This window comes from Pogona vitticeps, chromosome 3, assembly GCF_051106095.1.
Source record: "Pogona vitticeps strain Pit_001003342236 chromosome 3, PviZW2.1, whole genome shotgun sequence".
Taxonomy (NCBI): Eukaryota; Metazoa; Chordata; class Lepidosauria; order Squamata; family Agamidae; genus Pogona; species Pogona vitticeps.
In genome coordinates this window covers 73,035,686-73,048,813 of record NC_135785.1, presented here as the reverse complement: position 1 = coordinate 73,048,813, position 13,128 = coordinate 73,035,686, and the positions used below count along the sequence as shown (strand labels likewise).

The window sequence follows — 13,128 nt, the reverse complement described above, 5'->3', positions numbered from 1 at the left end:
TTAAAAATGATGCACATTCTGGAGTTCTGCAGGCCTTCCTTTGCCCACCTATTCTCATCCGCCCCATGCATAAATTAATCATCAACCAACCTGATTGTTTTTGTTGCTCGAGTTTTCATTTTCTTTGGTACTGACTTTGGCTGAGGTGCTTGAATAAAATATATCATTTGGCTCCTTAATTAAATAGGTAGTTTCAGTGTTTTTCTAAGGACAGACCTTCCATTTTTGAGAATTTAATGCCTGTGTGTTGTTGGCTCTGTAGAAAGAAAATACTGCCAGAGCTGATGCTTGTTATATTGTCCAGAGCTATCAGGCATGTATTCTTTCTTTCTAAACACAAGTCTAAAAGGATTAGTATTAGTTTTCAGATATCTGATTGGTGTTTCAATTAACCGACACAGGCCCTGGTAGGATTGATATTCACATATTCTGCTTTTATCTCCCAAAATACTGCTCTGCGTTCTGTCTCAAATTCTTCGTTACTTCCTGTAATTTATTACTGACATATACATGGTGCCTAATAAAACTTCAGCCTGCAATTAGCTCATTCTGATAAATCTGGGCAGACTTATAATAAGGTCATTCAGTTTGATTTTATGAGATTTTCTTTGCCTTGATGGAACTCAGGAGCTTAAGGGTAAGAAGAAAAACTGTGCTTGTTGCATTTAAAGTAAACATCCCAACCAATTTTTTCCTTCTCTCCTAAAAAAAACCCAAAACCCAGATAATTTTTGGTTTTTAATTCTTTTCTTCTTCCTCTGAAACAGAAGTCACCTCATTCCATGAGCTAGAAATGCTTTGAAAAAGTATACAAAGATTTGACATTTCTGACTGACTTTGCTCAGACCTGCTGTGAAGCACCAAACTGCAGAAACGTATCAGGCAAAGGAAGCATGAAATGTGCCCCTTTCTACCTTTTCAAATGTTCCTTTTTGTGTCTGGCCAACAGAGGACACAAAATGAATTTGTGGAAATCATTTGTTGAAATTTTACTGTGTAGATACATGGATGTAACTTGGTGTTATTTCCTCAGGAGCTTCAGTAGTGCCAAGGCAGGAGTGCTGCCCCGAAAGGTCATCTGCCAACATGGTGTGCAGTTGGTTACAATGGGAACTGCGTGACTGTGTAATCAAATTGTGCAATATGCACTGCTTTGACTGTTATAACATGGCAAAGTTATAAGCATATTATCCTTGCTGAATCTGTAACTGTAGTCTATCCAGATCTTTAAAAACCTATATGCTAAAGAGCATCTGTGATATGAAAAACTTGCATGTAACTTGAACTGTAACTATTTTCCACAGTCTTAAGGATAATACATTTTGTACTTTTCATGGTATGTTTAGAGTGTGGCCATTTGGAAAGTATTTCTTTGTGGTCTTTAACCATAAAATGTCATGGTGAATTTAATCATTTTTAATTTTTTTAAACAGGAGAGTCACCCAATTCATTGCCTCTGCTTTTTCCTTGCGGTGCCCTCAAAAGAGAAACGCTTCCAACAGTACTCAGGGGAAAAGGTTGGATTTTAAAGCATTTGAAAGAGTATTTGCATTTCAACCTTGCCACCAAGGAAGAACATAGCAAGTGAGATGGTACCCACTGTCAGACCAACAATATCTCTCAAACATCCTTAATTTTTCATTCTGTTGAATGAACACTTCTGCCAACATACAAGGCAGGCTAAGTCGCTACATTTTATTCTAGCTTCACCACCACTTTTCTTTAGGGTGCCATTTTGTATAAGGTAGTGTCTTCATGAAATATTCAACAGTTAATGGCTAGAATCCAGTTGTATTACTTTATACTGGCATAACCAGGATTGGGTGCTGCAAAAGTTTAATTTACACTAATTCAGTGCTCCTTATCCCCGTTTTAGATTTTGGGGCTCTCTTTTGCCCTTGGGAAGCCTTTGGGAGCCTTGGGCCAGGGAAAGGGAGGCTTTAATAATAATTTAAAAATCACTACTGGATCACTGGCATTCGTCCCGATCCAAGTGGTGGCAATCCAGTGGTGGTTTCCTAGGAAGCCTTGGAACCTGAAGTGGGTGTGGGATAGGGAACTTTACACGAGTTTAAATAAATTGTTTCCAGTGCCTGATCCAGGTTGTGCTAGCATAAATTTACACAACTTTATGGTATTGAAGAAGGTTGCAGGGTTATAATGAAAAGGGATGCAAGGTTTTAAAATGCAGAAAATACTGATAAAGACCAAGGGTGGCACTCTCATCCTGCTGGGAAAAAATACAGTGCCACTGCATAGTTTGTGCACTAGTATCTGTGAGTCAAGCTGGAAGAAACCAGTCGGTCAAACTCTTGGTATTTATGTGTCCTTGTAATCCCATTTGAACATAATCTGCTATGTGTCAGTTTTGTATGAACTCAGCATCTGATTCTGCTGAAGTCAAAGTGGCTTAGGATGGGGCATGAATTATTTTTCTGCTCTACTGGTATAGCAATTTATCCTTGTCCTTGGTTTTCTGACATTCAGCCTCTAGTAGGAATGGAACAAGAAGAAGTAGATGAATGTGTTGGTACACACCTCTAATTTTTCATTATACTTGATAGAAGTCAAAGCATTTTGTGTGATCTTATGTGATTCAAGAAGTTTATAGCATGTCTGAGTCTTATGTACCATTCTTGATGTCCTAAATGTCCCAGCCTAACTGAAGTCAGTCATGACTGAGTTGTGGTCATTTCCCTGGTACTTCTTCATCTAGCTGCAATTTACTTGTCACACTCATTTCATTGTGACTTAGACCTGACTGACTTTAGCTAGCTTTCCTGAATGTTTAAAGGGCAGCACAAGAAATTAGAGGTAATAAACACTGTGTCATCTACAGCAGTTTTATGCTTGATGTAATGGGAGATTTATCTTCTGTCTGGTGCAGAGGCAGAGCTTTAAAAGGTTGGGTGACCACCCACTATTGAACAGTGAACGAAATATTTCCTCTTAGGCCAATCCTACTAAAAATAGCATCATAATTCAGTTCCATTTCTTCTTACCTTGCAACATTTCCACTAGGGAAAACTATGATACCAAGCTCATACATTTTAAAGGAAAACAATCTCTCCATGTATTCAGTCCTACAGGACATAGCGGTTTCTTCTCTAAGAGATGCACAATGGCAGCACTTTCCAAGCTGCTTGAAATCCTCCCCGTTGTCCCGTTGTTTCTTCCCGTGCCCCTGCCATTCTTCTATGATCTTACTTTTAATAATTTCTTCTGACATTCAGTAAAGCAGTGGTTCTTAACCTTTTTGAGAGAATCGCCCCCTTCAGTCATTGAGGAAGTTAGCATCGCCCCCCTCCCAGTGGCCCAGCAGCAGCGCTAGCCCGACAGCAGCGGGAGGGATTGTGGCGCAGCAGTACTAAAAATCCAATCAAAACAGCAATGAATAGGAAGCTATCTAAAAATCACACATGGGTAGCTGGTTTACTGAGGGAAGGCTTGCCTGAAGAGAAGGGTCTTTGCCTGGTCACGGAAGGAGAGCAATGAATGGAGCCAGCCTGGCCTCCAGTGGCAGGGAGTTCTAGAGGCTGGGATGAAGTTTAAAATGTTTTCAGATAGAAATAAAGGGACACCTTGGTGCCACTGAGTCCTCATACAAAGGGAGTCTAGGGAAGTAGTGACCCTTTCCGCAAACTTTAATATTGAAGGAAAGGGGAATTCCTTGCAGGGGGATGAACGGGGGGGGGGGGACTGGCTGTTGCTTGAAGGCGGCAGGAGGAAGGCAATGAGAAATGGGGTCAGGAAAAGGTTTGGTTTCCTCCTCCCCATTTTGTCCTCACAAATCTCTTGGGAAGTAGGTCAGGCTGAATGTATGTGATTGGCTAAAGAGGCTTCATGGCCACGAAGAAACTAGAATCCCTGTCTCCTGGGTCTTAGACCAACACTCTACATCCCACACCACTCTGGCTTTTTCATTCAACTCCCATCATTCGTCACCATTGACTATACTGGTTAGGGCTGATGGCAGTTGTAGTCCAAAGACACATACCCCTTAGCTCTGTTTTTTTTCCTTTCTTTTTTGAAACTATAGAACGATGTTGAACTTTATCCAGTATTTCATCAGAACTTTCCTTTCAGACTCCAAGAGGGTGATGTATTTGAATTTGGAACATTATACACAAAACTAGATCTCTGTGAACTTTTATGTGAATGTTTGTTTCAGTTTAAATGTACACCATTCATGTTTTCACTTAATTAAAACTGGGAAAAAAATCTGCTCAATTCTTTATTTAATGCAGGAATTGCACTGGAATGCCTTACCGTTTATCAAACTACGCAGCATCCTAGTCTGCAAGAATCTTTGGGGAATTATTTCTCACAACAGGTATTTTATTTTCTGAATAGTAAGAATATTGCAGCCTGTCACTGTCAAAAAAGAAAATGGGAGAGGGTGAATCCTTTTTTTTTTTTTTTCTGGTAATGTTTTGGTAATTTTTTTTCAGGAAGAATTGTGAATCTTGCTGGTTCAGGGAAAAGCCTGGGTGAGATTTCCAGCACAGCAAGATTTGGAAAATGACAGTGAATGAGGGTTTTTGTGAGCATTCATCACATGCTTACTGAGCATGCCTACTGCTACAATTTGAGAAAAACTATCTAGTAAATCAGCACTGTTGTGGCAAAGTGAATCCAACCAACAGGTTCCTTGATCAAATTTTTCCATCTATTGAGGGAGAATATTCGTGACTATGCTTTTAAGTTATCCCAGATATTACACATTTTAAAATTCAAAATGTGAATAAAGCTTACCAAAGGCTGTCAGTGTGTAGGAGTACTAGTGCTTTTATAGCCAAAGCTTTATAAAGCAGATACCATTACCAGTTACTTGCTTGTATCATCATTTAGTGATTATCTGCATTTTAATTGAATGTTCCATGTGAGCCTAATCTGAACAACCCAGTATACTTTGTTGTAAACATTGTTAACTGAGTAATGTTCTTAGAAATTATTCTAGAACTATTACAGCTTTAAAATATGTGAGTTTGGGGCTGCATCCTATGGTTTTCCAGGCAAGACAAAATTTCTCAGTAATGTGTACTTCAGTATTTGCCTTCAGTAAAATAGATGCAGGAATGCAGATATCAGGCAAAAAGAAAAAAATGTATTCTTCTGCTTAGATTGTTATAGTTAAGTGAATATGAAGGATTCTCAAAAATGGCACTGTAAGACTTTTTAGAGACTATTTTTCTTAAATCTCTTTTTATCCCAAGGCAGCCTGCATCATTAAAAAGACAATATTTAAAAGCTAAAAGCAGTAAGTATACAAATATTTAAGAAGAATTAAACTAGTATTACATTAAAAATGGTAAATAAAATCAGTACTAAAACACATTTAAAAGAACAGTGCACAACAATCCATTTAAAACAATCAGTTTCTAGGAGCACAATGTACTGTATTTTTCCGTGTATAAAATGACACTTTTTCCTAAAATAATTAGAGAAAAAAAATGAGGGTCATTTTATACATGAAGGCAGCAGCAGGAGGTGGAGACTGAGGCAAAGAAGCAGCCGGGCACAGCTGCCTATTGCTGCCGGCGCAGCCCGATTGCCCCCTCCAGCAATCGTCTCCTTGTGATTGGGCGGCAGTGGCGACAGTCAATGGGCAGCAGCGAGAGGCGGCCAAGCGCGGCTGCTTCTTTGCCTCAGCCTCCACCTCCAGCTGCTGCTGCCTCCACCGCTGGTTGCAGGCTCAATGACCATGCAGCCCTTTGATCCTGACTTTTCCCTTTCTTTTGCTAAGCCCTGTGGCTTAGCAAAAGGAAGGAAAAAGCAGGGATTGAATTTTCAAATTTGGGGTTAGAAAAGGGGTAGTCGTCTTCTACATCAGGTTGTCTTATAAACTGAAAAAACTGGTAATCTCCATAGTGTATACAGGTTTCTGACTTTGATGTGTTGTTTTCCATCAGGTTGGTTCTGGTGGCCTTTTCTGCATCTAACTAGAAAATCAGACACCATAAATGCATTCTTAGGCAAAGATACCATCTGGTATAGGTAAAGGCATCAGTAGAAAAGCCCTGCATTCACAATGGCAATACATTTTCAGTTTCCACTGCAGCCATGTGTACAAAAGCTAAATGGATTTTTAAACCATAAAGGAGCTTTCCCTTTTCAGAGTACAGTGGACCCTCTACTAAAGGAATTAATCCGTATTGGAATGGTGGCTGCAAGTCGAAAAGTCTGTAAGTCGAATCTCCATTGACCTACAATGCATTGAAAACCGATTAATCCCATAACCAGTGGTTTTTATTCTATTTTTATTCCATTTTGTTTTTTTTCTGGTCTGTAAGTCGATTCTCTGGCTGCAAGTCAAATCTAAATTTTGCAGCCAGAGAAGTCTGTAACTCTAAAAGTCTGTAAGTCGAGCCGTCTGTAAGTCGAGGGTCCACTGTAAGAACGTCCATCGCATCAAAACCCTCCTCTTGTTTAGCACAGTGCAACAACCTGAATTATAAAATATCCATTCTCTCTCTCTCTCTCTCTCCCTCCCTCCCCCCTCCCCAATCCACCTTCCTTCTCTGTCTCTTTTAAAATACTTTTCCACAGGGCATTCCTGCTAGTATTACATTCTTCAGCCCTTCTGGTGTCAGATATTGTCTGAAGCAGATTCTGAAATTATCTGGTGATCTCATTTCCCAAATAAAGGTAAAAGATATGAAGTAGCTAGAGCATTTATATAGAAGGATGGTTTAAAATTCACTCTGATTCAATTGGGGTTTTTTGGGTTCTCATTCATTATAATCAGATCAGTTTCTTTGCCTCTTCACTGGGATGGTGAGAATAATCAGCCTTCATTGCCAGTTGCTTTAAGATCCTATGGAGATAGGCACTGGAAATGTTGGGAGAACTGGTTTTCTGCACATTCTTCTTGTGAGGGTTTGAACCTTTTAATGAACTCAGAACCAGTCTTGGCTGTTCCGTTTTGATAGCAACGAGGTCACTGGAGATTTTTAGATCTGATTGTCACATGATAACTACAGGAATAAGAAACAAAGTGGTACCAGAAATAAACACTTTGTATCAGAGTCTCAATACTAATGTTTTTCCTAGAATTAGGATCTGTTTGCAGGCTAGTAGCTTTTCATTTGAATTCTTTCTTCACTTTACTGTCAGTAGATGATAGCAAAGCTACATGTGCCATCATAATCATCTTAGAATTGCAGAGCTGAAAGGGACCGTATGGACCATTGAGTCCAGCCCTTCTTAAGGAGGTCCAGTGGGGAGTTGAACACCCAACCTCTGGCTCTGCAGCCAGAGACCTAAGCCACTAAGCTATTAAATGTGTGCTGTGTTTTCTGCTATCATTCTTTTTGGCCACATTTGTGTGTGGAGTGAATCTACTGTATAATAGGATTGTAATACAAGTGTTGAGTTACCCTTTCTATTCCTGCTGTACTCTCTCTCTCTCCTGAAGCTGCTGTTGGCATTAGTAACTACTTTCCTACCGGGTCTCAATCCTATAGTTTTGATACTATAGGATTGAAAGGGTTATATATATAGTCCAAATTTTGTAGTAGGAGGGCATCTATACGATTTAAAAAAGACAAGCACAAACATGCAAAAGCAAATGAGCTTACATAGCTTGGCTTAGAATTTCATGCCCAAACTGGATGTAATAGCTTTAATACTACTGTGAATGTAGTTTCAGAGTTGCTGTTGATATCAGAGACAAGAAAGAAGTGATGAGTTTATTTCTGTTAGTCCAATCTACATTAGTGAGAACATACAAGTTTGATAGATTTGTAGCTGCAACTCAACATTAGATGCATAAGTATACAATTTTAACTCTTGATCTAACACAACATACATGACATTTGAACACTTTTTTTCAGTGTCAGGTTAAGCTGATACTCTATGAATAATAATGTTATCAGAGATCTAGCAGGACAAGAGTTGATGCCAGTACTAAGGTTACCAGTTGTGGTGGTACTATTGGGCCAACCTGCTGTCAGCAACAAAAATTCAGCTTTATAGCTGTGGTAGGGGGAGGCTGTAGAACCACCAGAAAATATTTGTTTTAAGAGCATTTTCAGTTTGCCACCAAAATTTGATGCAATTTTTTTCCTCTTTTAAAAGAATGATTTCCTGCTTTCTGCCAGTTTGCCCATAGAGCTTCTGTGGGTATATTTTTGTATGGGGTTTGGCAGCCACAAATTATCATGTCTACCACATGTTGCCCACTCCTGGTGTACAATGTGTAACACTGCTGTTCTTTCAGTTTGCTGCTATAGGTCCAACAACAGCTGAAGCTATGACAGCTGAAGGAATCTCAGTGAGCTGTACTGCCCTCAGCCCAACCCCGGAGGCTCTTTCTGATGGGCTTAGGATAAGTCTCCAGCTATAGAACTGCTCACAGGCAAATGTTAAGACAGTGTGTGTTTCAAATTATGCAATTATGTATTATTATCACTAATACAATTTCTGAACTGAATGACGCCTCCTTTTGAGTCATATGGTTGGGTAAAACCTTTATTGGACGCCTAAAAAGTTGCAAATAAGGCAAGCTTTTGAGCTGCCAAGAACTCTTCAAGGAGAGAAAGTATAAAGTGTGGGACGAAGATAAACAGTCCAAAAATTGGGCCAAGTGCGATGTCCTTGGTTCTTCAAAGGAGATTGTTTGCAAAGTCACGTGGAGTTGTAAATAACATGCTCTGCTTGGAACAAGCATCACTGCCATGAAGACTTCTGTTCACTGGGGATTCTCTCGATTCTGAACACTGGATGTGATGATCAGTGTGTGATTTTAACCTAGTCTGATACCTGAATTTGCTCTCTGGTTTTCTGAAGTAAAGACTGTTACCTTGTTCCATGTTTTTGTTTGAAACCTACAAAGAAGTCTATAAGTCTCCCCTTAAGGCAATGGATAGAACTATAAAGGTCCAAGCAAGACTTTTTTCTATGTAAGAGAGGAGAAACTGTACACTGATATCTCAATCCTATGTGGAATCTACAAAGCTCCATCAGACTTTGCAAGCAGTCTGATATTTGGAGCCATGGGCATCACATATGGCCTAATTTTTGGCCTGTTTACCTGAACACCAGATTTTATGCCATTTTCGCCTGGCTGAAGAGTTTTGAGAGCTTACAGATAAGCTGACAAGTCAACCCAGAACTTTGTTTCTGGAGATGGATCACGCAACTATTTTCCGTTTCCTTTTCCATTTTTAATGTATGGATATTTCTAGTGTTTGCTATGATTAGAAGTTGTATTCAACTGATTCTGTATATTCTTTCAACTGTGTTAAAAGAGTTATTGATAAATTTGTTAAGCTTAGTTGGTAAAATTGACTGTAACAGCCAATTTCTCGATTATATACTTTACCCTAACAAATGTGAATCTTTGCACTATTTAATGTTTATGAAATAATAATAAAGATGTTTTAGATGCTCTGACGCCATCTAAGGAAACTTTATATTTGGTGGAAGTTCACTTTTTAATTATCTAAATAAAGTTTGTAGAATCATAAAATTGTACAGCTGGACAGGACTGCAAGGGTGATCTAAGGCAGGAAATACATAGTTAAAACTTCCCGTACAAATGGTCATCCAACCTCTGTTTTAAAATGTCCAATGAAGAAGTCCACTACTTTCCAAGGTAATCTATTCCATTATCAAACAGTACATTGTGAAGAGAAAGACCAGAGACAAGAGGTCTTTCTGGTAGAGTTGTCTCTCCTTAAGACATCCAAGGAGACTCAAACCACCCCTCCTCCTACCCACCCCGAAAGAAAGACCAGGGAATAGACACCCGGGATTTGGAAGAGAAGAGCCAAAGGGAAGAGAGGATATCGCATGTGGTGGATACCAGTAATTTAGAGAAAGAGTTAAAAGGGTTAAGCGTGGCTGCCCCAGCGAGGATGGAAATGGCGGGAAAAGAGGAGAAAGGGCAGGCTCTAGAGGAAGGGGGATGGGGAGATATAAATACAGCCCGGGATAATATCCCAGGTGGTTGGGAAATGGTCTGGATGCAGGATCCCTGGACCGGGAAATGGGAACAGGTTCGAGTGCCCAAGGCTGAAGCAGAGAGCCGGAGGCAAAAAGGTTTACCCCAGAGACCTTCATATTGGGGTGAGTCTGAAACGAGGGAATGGAGGAGAAAGCTTAGAGAGGAGAAGGAAACCATCACCAGAGAGAACGAGGCACGCCGGGCATGGCATCTCGAAGAGCTGCAGAAGATGGGGTGTTTCCTGGACCTTGGGGTGACTCACAAGGAGAGGGAACCCTGTTATGGGGATGGATGGGGGTTGAAGAGACCCTCCCACTTTTAAACCAGACTGAACCCGAATTTGAGACAGTTGATACAGAACGGGTGATCGCTGGACCTTGGAATGTTACTTCTGTTAACCCTTTTGAAGAGAATTTATGGTTACCCTTGCCAGAGGGTCGAACACGACTGGACAAAAATTGTCAAGGGGAACCTTTACCTTTACCTTTTACCTTGCCAGAGCCGTTGCTCGAACAAGAGATTCAGACAAAATACCATATTAATGTTAATACCCCATTGGTTGAGTTAATAAACAACACAAATCCGTTTGATTCTAATGAGTCTGGTGATTTGTTCAAGAAAAGGGAAGCCCACATACATGAACCTTCACAACATGGAGTTAGGACTTTCTTCCTACTGTTTAGTCAAAATCTCCTTTCTTGTAATTTGAATCTATGAATTTGGATCCTAACTGCTGGAGTTGCAGGAAACAAGTTTGCTCCAAGCCGTTACACCTTTGTATCTTCCAGAATTAGACTTCTCAACATCTACTTATCCCATAATATGTTCTGTACAACGTTTGTAATGGCTTTCTGTATGTAACTGCTTCTACAAATTTTAATATTGCATCAAAGCCATTTTGCTTTAGAATGAGTGAGCAGATATGTGTTTAGTCCCATATCTTTGTGACAAGTGTTCTGTAAACCGTGTAATTATGTGCTTTGATTTTTTAAAAAATGTAAAGCCACATTGGGAAAGTCCTTGCCCTGTCTAAGTGGCAAGGTGTCCTCTAAAGATGACAGAACTAACGTTTACTCTTATTTGGAATACTGCAGTTAATTTTCTTGTTTCTGAAATTGTAACCTAAATATTGGATACTATTATAATTATCCTTCTATTAAAGAGGGGGAAACCTCCTCTAATGGAAAGATACAGTGGTGCCTTGCTTAGCGACGGATTTTTTGCAATCGTTTTTGCGATGTTTCTAATGGGAAAATATCGCTTTGCGATGATCGGTAAGCTGTTTCGGTTACCGATTTTTGCATAACAATGTTTTCCCAACAGCTGATCGGCGGTTCCAAAATGGCCACCGGGTAAAAAAAATGGCCACCCGCTGTGTTTTTGCGCCCATTCCTCGCTTACCGGGCAGCAAAAATGGTGGCCACATGGAGGATTTTTGCATTAAGGTGAGTTTTTTGCCCATAGGAACGCATTAAACGGGTTTTAATGCATTCCTGTGGGCTTTTTTATTTCGCATAGTGACGAATCCGTATAGCAATGATTTTGGCTGCACAGATTATCATCGCTATGCGGGGCACCACTGTAATTGATTTTTTTTTTAAATCACTGATTCTATCAGGACAGCTCACTGTATGATATTCTGACAATTCTTTGTTAAGATCTGTCTTACAACAGAACACGAGGCCATAGAAGAGTAAACTTATTCCTCAGTATCACCTCCTAATTTGCTCAGACAGGAGGCATGATGGCTCACTACCTCAGCAGAGACCAAAGGAAAGGTACATTATACCAGTTATTTAGTGCTTTGGCTTGGGCACTGACAGTTCCTGCTGTGTAATATCTCTCCGACGCCAAAATGCATTAACTATGAGGCTACAATGGGAGAGAATTGCTGCTTATAAAACATAAGGAACAGAATTTATTGGCAGTACAATAATTCAACTCTTCTGCAGTCACTGGTCAGCATTAATGGTGTGATCCACACACCTAGAGTTAGGCCTCATCACAGACTTTCAGTCTCTACTTCCATAGTCAATGTTTGGTGTTTTTTTAAAAAAAATCTTAGTGTCAACAAGGCCTTTTTCTCTTCAAATGGAGACTCCACAGCTGAGGTCTTCTTGATTCTTAATCAAACAGAAGGAAAGACCAGATATGCACCTGGGTGTTTTCCCCAGAGATTTGAAAGTTAGGTCTGAAAACAAATAAATTTCCTCTTTAGTATTCTTGTTAAATGTTATCAACATGTTAATATCCACCTGCTATGCTCTTGGCAGAAATCACATGTCACTCAGTAGTCTCTATCGCCTGTGTTTCCCTTAAGTAATTCAGTGTTGGCCACATGAATGCATTTGGATTATAACATCCTTCACCCAAGCCATAGTTAGGAAGTTAAAATATATATTGGGTTTTTCTGTGCTTCACAGAGCCACGGTCCAAGATTATCAGATGTTCCGAAGTTGGAAACTATTACTCTGCAAAGAGCCATTTGAGCACTTCCAGCTTCAATTCTTTAGCATAACATTACACAAAGATTTGGCTGAAAGTGTACACCTCCCCAGAGCCTGCCTAAGTCATGCATGCAAAGCACTACTGAGATCATAGTGACTAGTTCCAGCAGCACCCAAATTAGTTCAGCATGACTGTTCAAGTTTTTTTAAAAATATATATATATAGTGGCTTCAGTTTCCAATGACTGGGAAATAATGTAATTTGGAGCAAAACTGCAGCCTTTATCCAAGATGAAATTGGGAAGATTTGCAAGGTGCCTGCATCTTTCTCTGAGTGGAACAGAAATTAAATGGAGGGGAAAATTCTCTGTAGGCACAAGCAAGGGCTCTCTTTTTAGTTGCAAAATTAAAGGGGTAAAGTGGATTAGGGCTCCACATATTATTCATTTCACCCCTTACTCATAACATGGGGATGGCTCTGTAAAAGGGTGGATCCTGGAGAATGGCAGGCAGCTTTAGTGATCTGAAACACAGTGTTATGGCTTCTATAATAAACTCTAGATCCCACTGTGTAACACAAATATATAATAAAGCAAACACCCAAGTCTACAGGTTGTTGGCTTTAACAGTGCCAAGATGTCCAAATAGTTATTCCTGCAATTCCAGAATGAAGCTTTCTGAAGTGGAAAACTGAAATGTTACCTTGGAGTGTGTGTGCACGTCCTGTGGCAT

The 13,128-nt window shown here is 39.9% G+C and overlaps 1 protein-coding gene and 1 long non-coding RNA gene across 9 annotated transcripts in view; one reads left to right on the top strand and one right to left on the bottom strand.

Annotated features, from left to right (window-relative positions):
• Positions 1-9,416, top strand: part of UROS (uroporphyrinogen III synthase) — a 29,533-nt gene extending 20,117 nt beyond the window's left edge. For 5 of the 8 annotated variants that reach the window (XR_013543930.1, XM_020791498.3, XM_020791496.3 and 2 more), the window contains 4 exons: positions 1,434-1,517; positions 4,248-4,333; positions 6,550-6,648; positions 8,222-9,416. Coding sequence is in view for 7 of the 8 variants with exons in the window: in XM_020791498.3 (XP_020647157.3) it covers positions 1,434-1,517; positions 4,248-4,333; positions 6,550-6,648; positions 8,222-8,347 (395 nt within the window). In the remaining variant the exon portion in view is untranslated. The remainder of the gene's footprint in view (positions 1-1,433; positions 1,518-4,247; positions 4,334-6,549; positions 6,649-8,221) is intronic. The other 3 variants (XM_072995415.2, XM_078391199.1, XM_078391200.1) reach the window with 1 other exon arrangement.
• LOC144588390 (uncharacterized) lies at positions 8,996-12,506 on the bottom strand. The gene is made up of 2 exons (XR_013543931.1): positions 10,441-12,506; positions 8,996-10,374 (listed from the first exon to the last, which is right to left on the bottom strand). It is a non-coding gene; the product is annotated as an uncharacterized LOC144588390 (long non-coding RNA).
• Between the last annotated feature and the right edge of the window lie 622 nt (positions 12,507-13,128).